At 41.2% G+C, this 22085-nt stretch overlaps 1 protein-coding gene across 6 annotated transcripts in view; it reads right to left on the bottom strand.

The window, feature by feature from the left end:
• RECK (reversion inducing cysteine rich protein with kazal motifs) overlaps window positions 1-22085 on the bottom strand; it is a 95586-nt gene that overhangs the window by 20657 nt on the left and 52844 nt on the right. For 4 of the 6 annotated variants that reach the window (XM_053263467.1, XM_053263462.1, XM_053263463.1 and 1 more), the window contains 8 exons: window positions 20057-20324; window positions 18254-18433; window positions 16603-16815; window positions 10509-10645; window positions 10110-10250; window positions 9565-9753; window positions 7719-7841; window positions 5289-5460 (listed from right to left, as the gene is read on the bottom strand). In XM_053263467.1, coding sequence (XP_053119442.1) covers window positions 5289-5460; window positions 7719-7841; window positions 9565-9753; window positions 10110-10250; window positions 10509-10645; window positions 16603-16815; window positions 18254-18433; window positions 20057-20324 — 1423 coding nt within the window. Of the gene's footprint in view, window positions 1-396; window positions 497-5288; window positions 5461-7718; window positions 7842-9564; window positions 9754-10109; window positions 10251-10508; window positions 10646-16602; window positions 16816-18253; window positions 18434-20056; window positions 20325-22085 lie in introns of all 6 variants that reach the window. The other 2 variants (XM_053263466.1, XM_053263464.1) reach the window with 2 other exon arrangements.

Raw genomic sequence — 22085 nt, 5'->3', positions numbered from 1 at the left:
GGTCTTCTATTCTGGTAATGTGGTGTTGTAGACGTGGGGGTGGAGGACAGACAGTCTCTCTCTGTTTCTTTAAAGTTGAATAAATTACAATTTTTATTTATTGCAAATTGTGATGGGTGCTTTACTTAGGAAGTGGGGTGACTTGCTTAGTTACTGATGTTTGGACATAACAGTAGCAGTAACTTTTCAATCACCTCAGGTATAAACAACACTTATATGAGTCTTGGGCCAAATTCGTACATAACATAGAACCAAGGGTCCAATGGACCCTCGGTTCCACACACCCACCCCCAACCACCACACACTTACCTATACAAATTCGGACGTAATCTTTGTGACCATAGACAGATGGAAGCTTTGCCTCACACTTGCAACACTTCTTAAAGGTGACCTTACCTGCCATAGACCCTCGGCCTCAATTGGGCAGCTGCACCAACCCCAGCTGTCTGTGTCAGACCGACAGAAAGACTCGCAGAGAGAAAGGAGGAAAAAGAGGCTAAAGAAAAAGGGAATGAGGCAAAGAACAAGATCACTAGACCACAGTGGTCGGAGAAGAACTCTCTTGAAGTATCTGCTTTGGTGGTCAAAAAAGAACTGAGGGAGCATAGGAACAGAGGAAGCTGCCATACACTGAGTCAGACCATTGGTCTATCTGGTTCAGTTTTGTCTACGCAGACTGGCAGTGACTTCTACAACGTTGCAGGCAGGACTCTCTCTCAGCCCTATTTTGGAGAAGCCAGGGAGGGAACTTGGAACCTAGATGCTCTTCCTAGAGTGGTGGCTCCATCCCCTGAGGGGCATATCTTACAGTGCTCACACATCTAGTCTCCCTTTCACATGCAACCAGGGCAGACCCTGCTTAGCTAAGGGGACAAGTCATGCTTGCTGCCACAAGACCAGCTCTCCCCGTGGAATGGCATGATATGTGCACATAGGCATTAGGGGCGGGGTTCCTGTCAAAATGCTCTGAGGCTAAACTCTTCAAAGTTCTAAATGAGCTGCTGCACAGGCACAGGACTCACTGGTGTGAATGCACAGGGACCATGAAGAAGAATGGCTAGCTGCCTGGATCTGCTGCCTGAAGATACTGTCACTTTGTTTTCCACAGAACTCATGAAGAGCTCTACAGAAAGTCTGTCCTCCTATTAAGGCAGGAAGATTGGTGGGAGTCTCAGTTTACAGGAAGTGATCTTTCAGCCTGGCTCCCAAGTCCCTGGAGGCAAGATAAAACGATAGTGCCCTCCTGTCCATGAGGGTAGAAACATGAGTTCTGTCATATTTCAGTACCTTTTAAGAAAAACCTTCTTCTCTAGCATAAGCGTTTTTGTCAACCTGGTTTTTAAATGTCTTTTCTAATCAATTTTGCTTTTGGAATTCAAGTTTCTTTCATTTTATGTTCTACATCTTATTGAAATGTTAGTCTTAATATTTATTTAAATGGACATAGTGACTAATTATAACCCCTGCTAACTGGGCAAAGAGGCACCTTTTAACGTGGCGATTCTCTTTACTTAGCAGGGGGAGAGTAACTGGCCCTCTCCATCCCCAGCACAGTACCTCCAGTGACTGTTGCTGGTGTCTGTCTTATGTTTCTTTTTAGATTGTGAGCCCTTTGGGGACAGGGATCCATCTTATTTATTTATTATTTCTCTGTGTAAACCACCCTGAGCCATTTCTGGAAGGGCAGTATAGAAATAGAATAAATATATAATATAATATAATATAATATAATATAATATAATATAATATAATATAATATAATATAATATAATATAATTCTTTGTGGGTTTGTTGTCCTCTGTGCTGAACTTTAAGGCTCATGATCACCTTCCAATAACTTTAAATTTAAAGCTGCCCGAAACATGTATATATCTAGATAAATTTTTCCAAGCTGAGCTGGAAGAAGAACGGGGAAACAGGCAGGTAAAATGGACAGATCAAGTGAGTTGAGCTACAGTATTGCTCACCTGCTCCCAACAGATAGGATACAACAAATACAGTCAAATTTAATGAACAATGAAGATAGCAAGATAGAAAGCAAGAGGGTCTCATTAAGGAAAAGCAGGGGCCGTTGGTGAGCAGGAAAGTGAACAACAAGCAGTTGAGTAAATTAAGCTCTAAACCCTGGTTTGATCAGGAATGTGAAATATTATTACCTACAAGCATTATAGGAATAAAAAATATCACCGTGAATATTACTACTGTGGAAAAAAGTAGTATAAGTGGCTACTTTCAGCTAAAAAGAAAGCAGCAGTTAAGGAAGTATGGCAGCGATTGACAGAGGCTGCAAGAACAAAAAGTGCTTCTGTTTTTTGGTGTAGTGTGCCACAAAATCCAGGTGCCAGATTGTAATGTCATATACCTGAGGTGGTCTGGGAAGCTCACTATATTTCAAGTCACTATATGCCCAACAAGGTGATGTCTTTTTCCATTCATCACTGGAGCATGTTCCTTCCTGGCATCTCCAAGATGGGACTGGGAAAGATTCCTGCCTGCAGCCTTAGAGAACCTGCTTCCATCTGTAGACCTGGGCTGCTAAACTTCGGCCCTCTTGCAGATGTTGGCCTACAACTCCCATAATCCTGGCTATTGGCCACTGTGGCTGGGGATTATGGGAGTTGTAGTCCAAAAACAGCTGGGGGGCCTAGGTTGAGCAGGCCTGGTATAGACAATACTGAGCTAGATGGACCAAGGGTCTGACTTGGTATAGGGCAGCTTCCTATGTTCCTATAGGGCCGAGGTTGAGCAGCCCTGCCTTAGATTTAGATGGGAGGAGAGCTGATCTTGTGGTAGCAAGCATTATTTGTCCCCTTAGCTCAGCAGGATCTGCCCTGGTTGCATATGTCTGGGAGACTTGATGTGTGAGCACTTTAAGATATTCCCCTTAGGGGATGGAGCCACTCTGAGAATAGCATCTAGGTTCCAAGTTCCCTGGCATCTCCAAGATAGGGCTGAGAGAGATTCCAGCCTGCAAGCTTGGAGAAGCCTCTGCCAGTCTGTGTAGCCAATAGTGAGCTAGATGGACCAATGGTCTGACTCAGTATATGGCAGCTTCCTATGTTCCTATCAGTAGCAGCTGGGGAGCTGAGGCAACTAGTTGAACATCTGAAAAATAATAAGGCCTCTGGTAGTGATTTTGGCCCTGCAAGATATTTAGAAGTAATATTGATTGGTGGGTGCCACTCTTGGCTGCATTATTCATATACATTGATACCTCTACCCATGTCCCTGAAGACTGAGGCATGGCAATTATAGTTCTAATATAATATATAGTTCTATTGCCCAATTAGTCTTTTGAATGTAATCAGTAAACCTTATGCTAAACATCTATTTGAGAAACTGACTGGATGGAAGCCAATAATATACTGGCTGATGAACAAGCAGGATTCAGGCCAGGGAAATCCACTATACCGGTAGATCAGGCAATGATATTACAGCACTTGGTAGAGAATCATGTATATGGACTTAAGTCCCCATTATATGCAGTTTTTGTGGACTTAAATCCGCATTTGACTCTCCAGAGAGAAGCTGTGGCAGAAATTGATATTTATGAGACTCTTATTATTAATATATAAACTTTGCAGTGACACTCAAATGAGAGTTAGAAATGGCAATCAAGGGCAATTAACTAACCCAATTCCCACAGTGCATGAAGTCGGGCAAGGATGTGCGTTTGCCCCACGACTCTTTAATTCTTATATAAATACTGTGGTACAAGATTTAAATCAGAATTTCATCTGCCTAAATTGGCTGAGAGGCATGTTCCTTTGCTTCTTTACGCTGAGGATATGGTTATTCTCTCATGAACCACTGTAGGATTAAGAAAAGCCCTAAGATCTTTTGCCAAGTTTTGTGAAGACCAAAGTTGGCTGATTAATTATCAAAAGATAAAAGTTAAGACATTTGTGAAGAGGGCAAAAGAGATCAGATGGACTAGTAATAAAATAGATCAGGTGAGATGTTTCAATTATTTAGAGGTAATCTTTCATTCATATGGTCAGAGACACACACAGTGTCACAAGTTGTGCAGAGGAGAGCCATAGCTTTCCTGACCATAGCATTTCCTGACCTATTAACACTCAAATGGAGGGCAATATATTCCAGCTGCACTGAAATTATTTGAGGCAAAAGTAATGGCACAATTATAAAACAGTGCACAGTTGGGCCCTTGTTCTAACTGCCCCAGCAGAGGTCGTACAATCAAAATTTCTAAGGTCTATCATACAAATGCCTAGATGTGTACTTAACATAGCCCTAAGATTGTAAATGGGAATCACAAGGTGGAGACCCGGATGTGGATCACAAATTTCAACTATTGGCTGAAAAGAACATTCACCCCAGAGGGATTAGTTCCACTGATCTTCAAAGATAGTTTTCAGTCATCATGGAAGTTATCTGTTTGTTTGTTAGCTTCTTCCTATAGCTTCTCACACAATGCATTGCAAGCCTTGGGGTATGAACAAGCTCAAAAGATTTTAAAGCAGCGTGTTTTAGATATGGAATGGCAGAAGGAGAGGAGTCAGTGACTCAAAGTATGGTGATCTAAGTGCCAATTCAGCTGATTATTACCAATCTCTGGCAATTTCCAAATACTGTAGAGCATTTAATTTGATGTACCTTGATGTTCTGCCTTCAGCTGTCTTAGATGGAAGGTATTAAAAGATTCCCTATTTGGAATGCTCTTGCCCATGCAGTGCAAAGGCAATAGAGGATGTAGGCCATGTTTTCTTATATTGTAATTTTTATAGAGATTTGCAGTCTAACTTAATATTGCCTTTCTTAAAGGATATGCCAGGTAGAGAAAATGAATCTTACATCCTATCTCTTTTGTCGGACCACCAATCTAATGTTACACATAATATAGCTAAAAGAAATTTTAACAGCTATGAGCGTTTTGATAATAAACAATGGTGGATATTTCTGAGCAATTTGTTATTTGATCATATAGTAATGAATGTATAGTATTAATATAGTATAGTGTATTTGGTATGGTACTTGCTACTGTTGTAAAGAACTGGTATATTATTTGTTTCTGTATATAAACACTGGTCAATGACCGTAATAAAGTCTATCTACCTACTTTAAGGCTCCTCTGGTATCAACTAAGAGGGCAACCTATTTGTCTTAAAACAAGATGCAGCCCAGTTCTATGCATGACTCAGAAGTAAGTTCTATAGTTGGTCCAAACACCATTAACTAACAGTGCTTAGACTGCAGCCAGAATCTGTCAATTAACTGCCGCCCGCCCCCCGCAAACAAAGAGGCTCTTAAGCACATTAAATATTTACCTATAATTTTTTAGGCAGGGATTAGGATTGCAAGGATTCTTGGATAGGCAGTATCCAAATTCAAACTGATTGTCCTGAAGTCCAACACAGCGTGCTATACATGCACTTGGATAGGTGCGTCCATTCTGCCCACACACTGGGACAAACTGATCAGCACAGTTACATGGCAAACCTGAAAGAGTAAAACCCTTACTAGAAATGTGAAAATCCAAACATGCAGGTGTAGTTCTGGGGTTTGTACTGCTACGGTAGTAGCTGAAACAAGTGCCTAGTAGAAATGCTCATTGGCTGTGATGGCCACACTCCAAAACAGAGTTAAAGTCTCTTACACTTAATTTTTAAACAAATTACAGCAGATTTCTAACTAGGGTTTGGGATTCAACCCGTCAACACACATTTGACAAATTATTTAACAACAGCAGTCAAAGGCCAAATATTTTCAAACTATTCATTGTACAGTTTAATCCTGTTTTGCATTAACAAACTGCAGTCCCCAGAGTTTTAATGTAATGGCGAATTGTAGTTAGCTCAAAAGTGAAAGCTCCTTGCATGTTCAAAGACTGAGAGGGGAGGGAGAGCATGTAAACCGGAGGCTCACACAGGTTTATTCATGATAATTAAACTAGGGGCTTACAATAGGGTACTAGTACCCCAGGGGATGCTCAGAGTCCTCCTGGCTCCTCATGCTGCAGCTGCGGTATTTGTTCCACATCCAAGGATAACTGGCTCAAAGCCAATACATTCTCAGCAATGTGTCCACTGCAGAAGGGAAGGAAGGTGAAGACCCACTCTCTGCCCCTGATTGGCTGGCTACGTACTGCATACCCCTTCCCTCAGCCTGCTTGATAGGGTTCAGAAAATTAACACCAAATACTCCCATTAAAATTAATGGGACAAGTAAACATGTTCAATTAATTACAGTGAAGTAGTTATAAATAACTTTGTCTGGATGTAATCCAGTAACTGGAGTAGTTCATCTCATAACAATGTAACATTTTAATCTGTGTACACATACATACTGTACTATACACATACATACACACTAAAAATTAAGAATGTGCAAAATGATTCGATTTGACTTGAATCTGGGTGAATCTGATTCGAATCACCCCTCAAAAGGGCAATTAACTTTGAATCAAATTTTTGAAATTCGATTTGGATTTGATTAGAGGGCCATTTGGCACTGTTTAAAAAACCATTCAGACCTCCTGACTGGTGAAAAAAAGGCACCAAAACAGGCTCAAATCCATTTTGATTCTAAACATATTTTCAAAATTCTATTCAAATAGAATAAAAAAATTCAATTCATGCACATCTCTACTAAAAATCTCTATGGGGTACTTGAGGTGAAGGTTTGCAAAAGAATAGGTACACTTGTTTTAAAAGGTTGGGAACCTCTGAACTAAACAATGGTGATAAAATAGAAAGCACCCTCAGCAACTCATTTTTCATCATTATTTGTTTCATTAAATCCATTATTGATGCACTTCTGATTACTGCATGCTAAATGGTACACAGTGCTTACCTCCTTCCCTTGGTAGCAAATGATACTATAATAATGAAATATAAAAGCCATTTACAGAGTGGCATTCTTCGCTTTGTGGAATATTTGCTAATGTTAGACCACAGTAAAATAATGGTCTGCTAATTGATCGGTCAGTTGACAATATTTGACCAGCAAATCAGCTCTATTCTTAACATTTTTGTAGATCATTTCCATTTGTAATTGTTGGGTCTGCTTTGCACTTAACTGTCTACAGGTGGCCCTCATTTTCCACGGTTCCAGCAACTGCAGTTTCTCATGTCTGAAGTGAGGTCCAAGAGATCTGGTTTCTATATCTGTTGGTGCAAGAACAGCGATTTTCGCCTCTATGTGGTTTCAGGGCCACTGGAAATGACTTCCGGAGTAATTTCTGGTGTCATTTCCAGTTTGGAGGCAGTGCAGAGCCATTTTGTGTCTCTCTTTAAAAAAAAAATCTGTGATTTTCTTTTTGTGCTAAAATTGGGGGTGTGGAGGACATTGCTGGAGCTGGAGACGTTGAGAACAAAGTAGAGTACTCTATTTCTCTTATTTATGCTCCCACCCCCTGATTTTTACGTGTGTGTGTGTGTGTGTGTAGGAACCTAACCTCTAGATTCCCATAGGGGTAAGGTTTCATTATTCACAGTTTCCATATTCATGCCTATAGGTAAGAACAGAACCCCAGGGAATTACGAGGACCACCTGTATTGAACAGCTATAGACTTCTCAAAGTATCTTGGGCAAGCCACTGAACTTTCTTTAGCATCAGCCAATTGAACGAATCCCAAGAAAAGTCACAGATAATAAATGGGCAAAGTAAAACCAGAGAGGGAAACACAAAATTATATTTTTCTTAGTATTCCAGTTAATAATGAACTTTAAAAAAAATTATTACTTGGAAATGCTACCTGTAAACATGTGACGCTCATCATCTGAGCTGTGTTCATTTAGACACTGACGAGTGGAGCATATCAAATTCCCAGCAAAACAAGAACAGACATTGCAATCTATTTTAAAAGATGTTCCGTGGCCTTAAAATAAAAAGCAGGGCATTAATCTGTCTATTGTATTCCCAATATAGTTACATATAAATAGTTATATGCATCATTAATATAGCTTAATATAAATAAAACAGTCATTCTGGCTGATTCAGTCAACTACCTCTGCCCAGTGCCTGCCATAAAAGGAATGAACTGGAAAAAATCATTTATCTACCTTTCTGAATACTGAAACAAAATCCTCCTTTATACTCTTTATCTACATACTCTTGTTTTAGATCGAATCTATTTTCATCTTGTTAAAGTAATCATATTTTCATTGTGAATAAATATTCAAAAATTGCATTTTACACAATCAGCCTTGTAAAAATATGCTGATATAAAAAAGCTAAGCAAGAGTGCATACTACATACAAGTAAGGCCTATTTGTTTAAATATAACTTATTTCTGCTTAACCCTCATCTGGAGTCATGATTTTTTACACATGAGTAGAATTTCCTACTCCCAAGCAGTCCCAATGGTTACACTGGATGCCCTCCAACTTTTTCAGGCCACAGAACCCACAAAAACTTAACATTTCACTCCGTGGGAGTGCAGCGATGACCCCAACATCTCAAGCATGGCATCCTGTGTGACTGCACGACTCACTGAGTATGTGAACTGTTAGCATTTATTTATTGATTGTTAAATTTTTAATAACACCTTTCAAGTTTATATGGCTTTAGTCCAGATGGTTTATTAGAAATGGATTTTTCTCGTGCAAGACTGATACTAAAGCAGTGGATCTATGACATGGAAATGCAGACTGATCGATCTTTAATCTCTAAAGAAGTTTTCCTGGGTCTACAAATGTATAATACTAAACCTGCGAATTACTTGGACAAGATTACCATTACTAAGTACCGCAGGATGTTCACACTGGCCAGATTTAATGTGCTACCTTCAGCTGAACTAGAAGGTAAATTTAGAGGGATACCAAAAGAGCAGAGACTATGCCCTTGCGGCTCTGGAGAACAGGAGTCTATCTTTCATATTTTACTCCGCTGTCTCTTCTATAGGGACTTTCGAACTCGTTATATTTCCTCATTACTGGCTGATTTCCCAGGACACACAGATGTATTTTATGTCAACTATCTGCTCTCAGATCAGAAGGAGGAAGTAACAATTAAAGTTGCTAAGTTCTGTGAGGCAGCTAAGAATGCTAGACAACAGATGGTAAACCAGATTATGCAAACTGGAAACTGATGATTAGGATGAGTCTATGTCTCTGTTTATATCATGTATATATTATTATTATATCATGTGTATTATTATGTATGCTTTAAATTTTGGTCTATGACTGTAAATAAACATGACTGACTGACTACTGGTGAAGGGACATACTTGTGGATATATTGTGTGCCAGAGTCCAGGTAAGAGTTTGATTACAAGAGCATAACTGAGAGCACAGTGGTTTGCTTGTTTATGTACCTTTATGCAGCTGGGGGTGGTAATCTACTCCAAAATCTGAATGAGAGTTAAGGCACTTAGGATTGTTGCCTTAGGGTCTAGCTGTGGAAGGCTCCAATCAGAATTTATCTAAGTATAAGGCAGAAATCTAAAATTCTGTACTGAAGCTTTCTCCACATCTTCCACTGTTACCCTCTCAGCTTCTCCATGTTCCCTCATTACTGTTCAGCAACCAGGTCTCCCCCGCCCCCCGACGACACCTTAAACTATGGTTATTCAGAGTATGATAACCTGCTATAATACTTACTTTTCCTCTGTCCTCCAACAATACATGACTTTTGGAGGTCAACACAATGCATTTCTATACAGTTTTCTAACAGTCCACTCTGGCCACACATGCAAATCTTATAGCAACCAACATCTCCGGCAGAGGATGGAACCTGGATGAGTGTACCCTGCCGGACAATAAAATCTGACGCTTCACCCAACTTGCAGCCTATGCAAAGGAGACAAGTATTATTAAATTAATACTTAATTTATTAATTTAATAATTTATTAATCTTATAAATTATACTTAATTTAATAATTAATTGAGGCAACTATATTCTACAAATGTTTGAGAGCTTATGTATAAATTATAAAGATTCCAAATGAGTAAAACTACTTCCGGGGAAGCTTTAAGCATATTCTGCCAGTCAGCTTTCCACACTGAAGGTCTAAAACAAATAGAAGATGCAACTTTTTCTTTGGGGTAATGTATCCCACAGCAAGTATCCTAAATAATGTTTTCCTTTTAGTATCCAACCAGCATTTTTTTAAAAACTGAAAAAAGTAACTTGGAGTAAGACTTACCCTGCACACAGAAATAAGGAAGGCAGGGTCCCCCGGGCTGGCATCCCTTTCTGTTTACTTCGCACAACTGATTGCCAGCACAAGGGTTTGGGTTACAGGGGTGTGTCACATCCTCCACAATATTACCTAAATTACTTGGACCTGAAGGGGGAAAAATATACATAGATCATCTATGGCTTTTATAAACAAAGTGGTGACTCTTTTTCTGCTGAAATTTGGCATTTCCATTCAGAAAGTGAACCTGTATTTCATAACACATTTATTATCGTGAAAAATGTCCATGAAAATTACTCCCCTCCCCCTTTCGATCAGCCCTAGAAATAACTACTTTTTAGCAATACTATAGGGAAAAAACTGAATTCTAACCCTGAGGAACAGGGCTAATTCTTCAGCACTTACGAATATATGTATCTAAGGGTATGCAAGTCTCCAAGTCATCTGTTGGAGATAAAAGGTCACAAATAGTTTCAGCCATATGTCCATCAGGAAATTTGCTTACATCTCCACATTTCTTGAGAATTTTCACACAATCTGACCTTTAGGAAAATAAAATATTTACACATCATGCACATGCACAATACTCGAACAAAAAGGAAAAATGCATTTGCATAAGAAGTAGAATTTTACACACACACACACACACACACACACACACACACACACACACACACCAGTAAAGAAGAGTCAGTCAGGGTTATAGACATATCACTATTATTATTGCTATCAATAGTACCTCATATATAGACAACTCTATTGTGTATATATGGCCCTAATCAAACCATCTGTATTTAATAAATGTTTTCAAAAAGCCCCCAACTGAAACAAAATCTCAACCTAGCAAGAGGTTAGGTTGGTTCTTGCGCCCCCTCCCCACTACCCCCCAACTGGCCAGGGAACATAATGAGCCCATTCTCACAACCAACAAAAAGAGGGCAGGAGGCAATATACTCAGGGATTCATGTTCATGTAAACCCACAGGAATCCCCTCAAGCCAAGTTCTTCAGAACAGGAATCTGAGTAACCCAGGTTCTGTACCCTGCTCTTTACCCAGGTAGAAGGAAAATAGAGCTCTCCTACCTTCTTGTTTTGGTTGTATGGGTAAATTTACCTTTTCAAGCAGTTCCCAGGACCCACTGGCCATGTTAACAATAGAGAGCTGTGGCTACTGGGGCTGCTATTCATGGATGTGCCAATCTACTGGTAGTGCAACGCCATGCTGGGATGGCTGACTTGTTCCTTGGAGGACCTTCTATTCTTCCAGGTCCGGGCTTTAGCAATGGCATCCGCAGATGCCTTGATCATCTGTGTGCTGAGTTTGGTGACCCAAACAGATGTTCTGCTCATCTGTGTCTACTAGGGTAGGTGCTCAGACCACCCCCATATGTTTGTGTGAAAGAGCTCAGTGAGCAAACTGTGCCCTACCACCTGTATCTAAACATTGGATCCCACCAACCCATGATCTCTACTTTTAATCTAGGGACAGAAGGTCCTACATTCTCCATGGGGGGCAGGGGGGTTATGTCCTAATACGCTGAAATTTCTCCAGTAAAATACCACCTTGGGGAAACCCCTCAGTTTCAGGTTCCTATGCAGTCCCTACTTAGTCCTAAATCACCATACTCAAGGAATCTACTCAAGTGGACTGAACAAGACCAGTCACCTTTTATGTGCCCTGTATAAGACATCTCTGCATCACATGTGATTGTCCACAGCCCTGCCCCAACCTTTCTCTACAGTCAGCTTAGTTAGCTCAACTTCCTTTTCAGCCATATTTCTTTAGGTCTGTCTGCAAGTGTCACAGCTTATTCAGCCAAAGCTGCATATTTTTCTGAGGTTTATTTGGGAATTCTGTGGCCCCAAAGAATATTTTCAAAGAGAGATGCTGAAAAATTAGTTAAAAGTAATGCTAAGCCATCCTATCTGAAAACAAGGACATCCAAGGGTGGGGGGACGCTTTCCCCAAACTTTGCCCAAACTGAGCTCCCCAGTGAGCCAATGGTCCTAGAAGCAGCAGCATTTCCCCCCTTTCCCCTTTTCAAGGCTGCTTTTTTCTGTAACTAGCTGACATCCTGGGAGAGTTAAGAAATCACAATCACTCTCAGGGCTTGAAACTGCACACCTCCTGCTGAGGGAGGGAGGGAGAGTTATTTCTGACCAGCTGGATCTTGCCTCAGCCAAATGTGGCATGAAGCTTCTGTGCTAGATTTGGATTGCAGAACTGGAGACTATAATTCTGCTGCAGAATTCAAAGAACTTGGATTTTCTGCTGCTGCTGAGAAATATTGTCTTTCTCCTCCATTACTTTACCCCATCACAGCAGTCAGAGACACAAGGGACTGAATATTTCCCCATCCTAAGAAATCAACTACTCTTTTCAGATAAAGGGGCATGTCAAAGAAAGCTAAAATCCCCTTAGGATCTTTTCTCATTTCAAAATTAAGAGCAGCTTCTTTTAGGCTGCTTTGCTTTAAAAAAAGAGTTTTCCTTCCTCCTTCAACTGATTAAATAAATACATAAATGATATTTTGCATTTATGAAATAGATTTTAGCTGGATGTGATTTCTGTTTGGTTGCTAAAGGAATCTGTGAGTGTCTGTGCTTTTGTTATAGGGCTTCAAAAATACAAATTGGAACTGTTGGTTGCTGTAATCTGTAATCAGACAAAATTTATTTGTGTTTTTTTTAATAGTCATTTGAATTTGCTTCTGAATCTATATACTTAGGATTGGTACATGTGGTTAAGAGGTCCATAAGTGTGTATTTTATTATTTATGACATTTATATCCTCCCCTTCCTCCAAAAAGCACAGGGTCTTCCCCCCCCACCCCATCCTCTGAAGGTGAGGCAGATTAGAATGAGAGAGAGTTACTGGCCTAAGAATTTGAACCCAGGTCCCAAATCCTAGTCTAACGCTACGAGGATGGGCCATAGCTCAGTAGGAGAGCATCTTAATGCAAAAGGGCTCAGGTTTAACCCCTGGCATGTAGGCTGGGAAAGACTCCTGCCTGGAACCTCAGAGCGCTGCTGCCAGTCAGTGTAGACCAGGGATTCTCAACGTTGGGTCCCCAGATGTTATTGGACTCCAACTCCCATAATCCCCAACCAAACACCACTGGGGCTGGGGATTATTAATAACATCTGGGGACCCAACGTTGAGAATCCCTGGTATAGACAATACTGAGCTTTGTCCAAAGAGAAAACTTGTGCATTTCCCTCAAGGAACATCAGCTCCATATGATGATGCAGCTCATGCAACTCACTACAGGCAAGAGTGCATGCTAGTTTGATTTTCAAACTTTTTTCCTGGAGCTCCTGAGCATGGGGAGGGAGAGAGAATCTATTATATGAATTCTCGTAGACGTGCCTCTGTGGGGATGCGTCCCAGCAACCCAGCGGATTGGCTGGGCGGTGGAGGCGCCGGATTGGCTGGTTGGACGCGTAGGGAAGTGGCCGTTTGGGGAGGAAAAGGAAGGAAGGAAAGCGGGCAAGTGCAGAGAAGAACTGAACGGACTGGGGCAGAAGGGAGGGGAGAGAAAGCGGGGGAGCCTGGCTGGGCAGAGACAAACAGTTGGCCGCTTCGGAAGATGCTCTCTAGAGGGAGGGCTGCAGGAAGGAGCTGGCTGAATGCTTGGCAGCGAGAGGGGCGCGCGGGGGCAGTGGCGCGAGCGAGAGGGGTGTGCGGGGGCGGCGGCAGCGCGAGCGAGAGAGCTGTTGTGGGGGGGGACAGAGCGAGTGAGAGAGCTGTGGGAGGACCAGCCAAACAAATTCTCCCAACTAACCCCCAAAAGGAAGTGAACTACCGCACAGATGCTCTGTGCGGGTTCAGCTAGTCTTGCATTAATGCTCTAGCAAACTTGATCTGGGTGGTTGTTGTTTTCGGGTCTGGATTTACCACGTGGTAGCGGTTTGTACCAGTGTGCGCTAGATTGTTTGCTGGCTTTAACCCGGACTGTGTTTTTTGGTGTGTGTGCGCTTTTGCCTTGTGGTTATTATTAAAAGAATATTTATATACTGCTTTTCAACAGAAATTGTTCTCCAAATGGTATATACATAGCAAAACATTTAAGAAAATGGTTAGCACCAAATGGCTAACAATTCCCTGTTCACAACTGGAAGCCAGGAGGAAGAGCTATTGGCTGCTGCTCTCTAGGGCCTAGAGGGTCAAACTAAAAAAAAGTTTCTTTTCTTTTTTGGGGTGGGGGTGGGGCTGAAGCTTCTTTAAAGCTTCTATCATCAAATCTGGCTTACTAGCAATATTGATGCTAGTATGGGGTTGTTGGTTTTTTTAATTATTATTCACAGCAGGATTTGCCAAACAAAGCAGTTTTCTATAAACAATATTTCTGTGGGCTATTTCCGAGTGGAACTTGGCTCACATTCCTCATCTGTGATCCTTTTCACATTTTTGCATCGTGATATTGCATCGAAACTGGCCTATAACTGTAATAAATTTGTACCTGGTAATATTCCTGCTTAAAGTAGACCCATTGAAATAACAGTACTTTATTAGTACTTTCCCTGGACAGGGTTGCGCTGCCCCTGAAGGAGGTCTGTGACTTGGGGGTCCTCTTGGACTTGTGGCTCCTGCTCGAGCAGAAGGTGGAGGTGTGGCCAGAGGTGCTTTTGCCCAGCTTCGGCTGGTCCGCCAGTTGCAGCCCTATCTCAACTGGCAGGCCCTGGCAACAGTAACACATGCCCTTGTCAACTCTCGTCTGGATTACTGTAATGCACTTTACCTGGGGTTGCCTTTGAAGACGACCCGGAAGCTTCAGTTGGTCCAGCATGCGGCAGCCCACCTGCTTATGGGCACTAGGAAATAGGATAGTGTGACACCTCTCTCGCGGTCACTGCACTGGTTACCTATTTGCTTCTGGGTCCAATTCAAAGTGCTGGTTCTCACCTCTAAAACCCTTCAGGGCTTAGCACCTGCTTACCTGCAGGACCGCCTCTCCCAGCCAGTCCTGTGAGATCTTCTCAAGTTGCCCTTCTTTTGGTGCCTGATCTCAGGGAGGTCCATGGTATTAGGGCCCGTGGAAGGGCTTTCTCTGTTGCTGCCCCTTCGCTTTGGAATTCTCTCCCCCCTCTGCTCAGATTCAGTCTGCCTCCTCCCTTTCAGCCTTTAAAACCTTATTGAAGACATTTCTTTTCCTCCAGGCATTGGCCCTTTCATTTTGCTATTATTATTTTTTAAATCTTGGATGCTGTTCTTGTTTGTACACTGCCCTGAATCTGTAGATTGGGCGGTATATTAAATCTTTTAACAAACAAACAAAGTACATCAGAAGTAGGGGTGTGCATGGTCCGGTGGGCCCCCGGTCCAGCACGGGGGGGACTGTTTCTTTAAGCGGGGTGGTGGTGGTACTCCCCCCCCCCGCCGCTCTTCCCCCTCCAGCGCTGGTCTTTTGAAAAATCTCCCTGCCGCCCCTGCCCCCGTCGTTGTTTGTAAAGGCTTTAAAGAGACGAGCGCTAGCGGCATACATGCACCCTCCTCGGCGCGAGTGCTAGTCTCTGACGTATGCGGCGCGCGCGCCGTGACGTATGCTGGGCGCGCGCGGCAGCGGCAGAGCCGAGTGCGCGCGCCGAGGAGGGCGCATGCACGCCGCTAGCTCTCATCTCTTTAAAGCCTTTACAAACAACGACGGGGGCAGGGGCGGCAGGGAGGAACTCTGCCGCCCCAAGAAGATGTTTAAACGGACCAGCGCTGGAGGGGGAAGAGTGGCGGGTGGGGTAAGTACTACCACCACCACCCCGCTTAAAGAAACAGTCCCCCGCCTATCCGGACCGGTCCAGCGGTCTTTTCTATTGTGCCAGACCAAAACCGTGCACACTCCTAATCAGAAGTAAGTCCTATTGAGGTCAATGGGGCTTACTCCCAGGTAAGTGGGTATACGATCGCAGCCTTAGTCATGACTAGTCTAAGTCCAATTATTTCAATGGGTTGAACTAACAGCAGAACTAATATAAGACACAACCTGTTGTGTTTTTATTTCTATTTACTTACTTTGTGTATGCATATCTTGCCTCCCACCCGCAAGAGGTCCTGTGGATACCCATGTCTGGCGGGGGAGGGGGGGAACCTCTTAAGGCTGAGTGATGTCATTATGCCAGGTTTAGAGCTGCTTGCCTCATTTGATTCTATGTCCTCCCAACACAACTTCCTAAGTTCAGTCCCAGCTCCACAATGAAGGTGATGGCCATAACTATGGTTTGTCAATTCAGAAATCACATTAAACCATAGTTAAGCTTCTTTAATTATGATTTGATGAGATTTATCCTGAGAATGGTTTCAGATCACCTCTAGAATAAAATAGGTTTACAAGTATTTTCTTATACTGCGAATAGGAGACAGTACAATGCATTGAAGAGATCTAGTTCCCAGCTTTGCCTTTTTTCTCCTTCATTCTTTTAATTTTACAGGGCTACAAACAACTTAGTTTACTATGCACAGATATATAGAAAAGCTACAAGTGTCAAATGTTAATAACCTACTTACTTGCAAATAATACTTCCTCTAGATTTACTGTGACAAGGCTTAATCTGCAGTGAACAAGCAATCGCCTTCCACATTTCTGGTTGGCATTTTTTAATATCAAGGACAGGAATATTTATGAATGGCATCTTAATGCTGCCTTTCTCCCAAAGTTTCATATCATTCATGGCTCCTTGGTCGGATTGAGCATTGCAGCTTCTGAAGAGTTCAGTTGGCCTGCAAGTGAAAATGCAACATACTTTCATACGGAAGAGGGGAAAAGAATTGCTTTCGAATCCAACATTAATATCTGTACATTTTAGGTCTATTGTGTAAAACAAAGCTCAGAATTCTAAGTGGAAATGAGTTATAAACATATTAGGAATACATTCCAACAGTAAATATGACAGGAAAAGAAGAACCACAGTTCCAATTATAATTAAGGATAGTTAAGCACATTGTTTTCTATGTACTTGATATGTGCTTAACTCTGTGCTAGATTGTAGTCAAGATATTTATCATGTTTTACACCTTCTTTAGATACTTAGAAAAAGAGTACAGAGACTGTTTTTTAAATTTCCCATGGGAAACACCTGTATCGGGCAGCAGCAATATAGGAAGGTGCTGAAAGGCATCATCTCACACTGCACAGGAAGAGGCAATGGTAAACCCCTCCTGTATTCTACCAAAGAAAACCACAGGGCTCTGTGGTTGCCAGGAGTCGATACCGACTCAAGGGCACAACTTTATTATAAGGTATGGCTCTGGAAATAGACAGCTGAAATGTGGGTGCTATGTGTCAACAGTATACAAGCCACTCTGAAGCTGTCTTTTAAAACGATTGTGCATAATTCAACAAAATGAGAAGAAAACACACCAAAGCCAGTAATGGATATGTGTAAAACAGTCCCTGCAAATCTAACAAGAAACACATAATGAGAGAGTCCAATAAGACAGGGACCTATCTTCTCATTGCTTGTAAAGTGCTATGAGCAAAGATTGCACAAAGAATATTGATTGATTGATTGATTGATTGATTTGATTTATATACCGCCCTTCCGATACAGCTCAGGGCGGTCCACAATATACAACTATATGAGTTAGATTCTGAAACCTTTTGATCTCAGTCTGAAGGACAATGCCTTAACTCAATGAACATCTGTCAATTAAGTTAAGACTCACCTATCTACCTGCCACAGAACCCTTCAGCTACAACTGACGCCAAGCTCTCAGAGTGTTACGTCTAAAGCCAACAGTTGCTGATGAAGGCAGAAACCAAAATGCTCAACCTATAAATCTCTCTATTCAATTCTGCTGTCAATCTCCTCTAACTTTTCAGAGTACAGAATAGTATATGATGAATTGGTCATGTATTGTAATTTAATGGGAGTGTGCAAGGTCACTGTTATCCAAGCTTCACAATATTTTGAGGCATACATGAAATTCTGTAATTGCAGGGAATGCTCCAAGTTCACAATTAGCTAGGAGGTTAAAGGTTGAACGAGGAGCCAATTCTTTCTTCTCTGCACCCAAGAAAGTCCCTCAGCATCCCCTTTAAACTGTCCATGTTCAAAAGGGACTAATCCATTGCCCCGAACCACAAGAACCAAATCAATTCCTACTAAGATAAAATTACACTTTTAACTATTAAAAATGTTTAGTGAACTGTTCCTACCTGTTATTAAAATTAGTGCAGTAAGAAAGATTTCTACAGCCCAGCTGACAAGGTTCACGTACATCTGCTAAACAGGTCAACATGGAAACCTCGACTGCACTGTACTCACAAATACGATCAAATTCTTGCCAGCTCTGCGTATTGCCCCAGCTGCTGCTATAAAGTTTAGTGCATAATTCTCTAAGGGGGGAAGCACACACAAAGGAATAACATAATTTTCTTTTAGTAAGACAGGATAACAACATGCTATAACTCATATATTTTATTGTCCAAAATACGGTTTTCCTGTATTGGAGAATAAATGAAGACTACAGAAGATGTAGAAATTAATAGATATGGGGAATCTTTTTAATACATGATCATTTGAAAGATGGAGAGATTTGGGGATATGGTTATCAGAGGGAAGCTACAGTTCTATGCACACTTATGAGGGAGTTAAGTCCCATTAAATTCAGAAGGCCTGACCTGAGCAAGTGCTTAGGATCATCCTGTTTTTCTCATATCAGGCTATATTTGAATGAAGAATTCTGTTACAGTTGTCCTTGGATAACTGAATATAGTCATCCCTCACCAACCACGGGTCTCCCAATTGCAATGTTGAGTATCCGCGAGCGGGAAATTGTGGCAGGTCTCGCCAACTGTGACCTGAGTATCTGCAATTTGGAAAGATTTTTTGGCAATTTGGGGGGAAGGTTGTGATTTTTGGGGGTCATTTTCAGGGGTCCCCTTTATTCCTCTTACTCACTCCTGGTAATTTGTGGGGAATTTTTTTTCTATTTTTAATGTATTTTTCGGTCTTTTTGCGACAGCAATCCCCCAACTCCTTGTTTGCCATTGATTTCAATGGCTCATCGACCACAAACTCACCAACCGCAAGGCTTTCCCAGAAAGGAACCTTTGTGGTTGGCGAGGAATGACTGTATAGTAAAAGAAGGTGATCAAATTAAATCTTCTTCTTGTAGCAAAAACTGTGTTGGTTAAAGACGGGAAACTCAGTAAATAGAAAAAATAATCTATAATTTAATAAATGGTACTCTGCATATTAATAATTTTAAACAATAACAATTAGGGGAGGAGAATTAACTTTGAAAATCATCAAAATTTACAAATATTATCTTATATATCATCAACTCTTGAAGAGACAAGAAATAAAATACATGAATTGTGTCGTATTGGTCCTTCTTTATCTTTTCAATAAAAAATAAAATTTAAAGTGCACATACAACAAAACAAACCACTTACTGTTCTAACAGTATTTAAAATACTCTGTTGTGAAGAGGTATTCTATTACAGTGGAATACTGCTGTACAGAGGCTTGTGCAACCAATTTCATTATCCTGGAAATAATCTTATATTTGACATAAGGATGGCTCATTTCACATGACTATTATTATTTATTATTATTTATTTATTACATTGCTATGCCACCCTATCCAAAGGCTAATGTTATGCCAATGTAACTGCCAAGGCATGCCCCTAACACATACTGTTCCACATTCACCCTCACAGAGAAATATCTGGATTTCCTTGAAATTGGCCAAATGACAGAGCTTTCTAATAGTTTAGTCTATCCATCCATCCATATTTATTTCTCTCTCTCTCTCTCTCTCTCTGTAAACCATTTTGGGAATTTTTGTTGAAAAGCAGTATATAAATATTTGTACTAGTCGTCATCTACATGGGCAAGCCAAACAAATGAAGTGTTCATTTAAACATTAACAAACAGAATGCTGGAAATGATGCGGGGGGTGATTTTTGCTAAGGCCTGTGGAAGTTGAAAATAGAGAAAATATATATACTGACCTACAAGTGGAAGTATTTGCTTTGGAACAGCAATGCAATTTAGCACCATCCAGGCCTGTCGAAGGTGGAGGGTGTACAGTGACCCCAGGGTGAACAGATCTTGAGCCCTCCAGAAAGCATTGCCAGAGAGGGTCTTGTGGCAGAGGCTTTGTTTTACAGCTTTCAATAAGTCCATCCACAATTTCATGTTCAGTTTTCATTGACATCAGAATTCTTTTACAAGCAGTTTGGCAGGCATACGCTTCTGCTCTATCACAGCAGTATAAACCTAAATAGTAAACAAAATATAAGCATTTAATTTATTTTAAAAGCTTACATACCTTCCTTCATTTAAAAACTATCAGGGTAGCTCACAAACACAGAATAGTAAAATACAAAACAATAAATACCTGATGGAAAATGTTAAGCACAGAACAGCTGACTAATAAAATCTGACAGTCACAATAAAAGAAACCATCAGTTACAATCAGCTTCAGTGATATGCTGGAAGACCTGGACAAACAAAAAGCTCCTCATCTGGCACCAGAAAGTGATCAGATTTGATGCCAGGCACACCTCTCTGAAAAAGGCATTTCACAACTGAGAAATCTTGTTTTCTGCTCACAACCTGCCTAACTTCAGAAGGCAGTGAGAGGAGAGCCTCTAAAGATGACTGTAAAGTTCAGATGGGCTCATGTGGATGAAGGCAGTCCTTAAAGTACAAAGCCCCAAGCAGTTTGGGGCTTTAGAGGAGATCACCAGCACTTTCAATTGTGCCCAGAAATGGACCGAAGCTAGTGCCATTAGTGGAGCAGATAAATGGCTAAAATAAGCTGAATTGTGCACTTTGGTCTACAAAGCATGCGATTTTGCAGAAATGTTGTCAGATGTGTGATTTTAAAAAGTAAGCGGGAGGGGTCCCTCCAAAAATCCAATATGATGGCTAGAAATCAAATATAGTGCTGCAATATTAAATGTTTAAGATCACCAGAATCATTCAAATAGTGATACAGGCCTGAGATTTGGCAGTCATGTTGTCAGATATGAATGGTTTTATAAAGTAATGGTGGGCACCCCAAAAATGCACGATGGTGGCTGAAAATAAACATGACATTGCTAAATTAACATGGCCATGTTAAGAAAATGCATATTTCCCTTCTGTTTTGCACATCTGAATGCAACAGAACAACTGTATTCAAAGTATTTCAATCAGCCCTCGTGTAACACTCCACTGAACGGCATTATCTGAACAGATACCATACTTTTTTGCTAACAACAATTCCAACTATTTCCATTGGCTTCCCCATCCACCTTAGAGAGATGATGTCACTGGAAGAACGGCACATACAGATAGCAGAACAATTCCAAAGAGGAAATTTTGTGGTTCACAAATCTGAGAAATACTCAGCTCTACCGCTTGATCAAGTGCACCAGCAGGCAAATAAAGTTCTTAAACGTGATGGAGGAGCAACTGATGTAACTGAGAATCCATCAGCACTTTGGCAGTGGATGATTGTTGGACCTGAGGTGAGCTGCTACTGAATGAATATGAGACTGCCTCCAGTATCAAAAGGCTAAGAAGAAGAGGTAGCAGCAGCAGTCACCACGAACAGTGTGGGCAAGCTCAACAAACATTCTTTGATAGAGTGTGCAAGTTCAGGAATGTGATTCTGGAAATGGGGTAGCCTTTCACAGAAGACTCAATAGACCTACTTGTTCTCCACACCTGAGATATTGCAGATCAGAGTTTTGCTGACATGATTTGCTGACATTACAGCACAGGTAGGGAACAGGTCAACTCATTCATGGTGAGACAATGAAGACAAAAAACTCTATTGACCTAGTAAGGAAGACAAATTGGGTTTCTTCAAGCAGCAAGTCATTGAGCCACAGGCTACAATGAAGGAAGATCACAACCTTTTCTCATGACTCTTTATCTTGTCAGCACAGAAACCTGAATTTGAAAGAGTTTTAAAAGTATGAAAACCAGTCCTCTCCAGCCTACTCAGTGACAATGGCAAACTTCACAGCTGTGATAAATCTCAAATGA

The sequence above is a fragment of the Hemicordylus capensis genome, chromosome 6, assembly GCF_027244095.1.
Source record: "Hemicordylus capensis ecotype Gifberg chromosome 6, rHemCap1.1.pri, whole genome shotgun sequence".
Taxonomy (NCBI): Eukaryota; Metazoa; Chordata; class Lepidosauria; order Squamata; family Cordylidae; genus Hemicordylus; species Hemicordylus capensis.
This window is presented reverse-complemented; position numbering and strand designations above follow the sequence as displayed.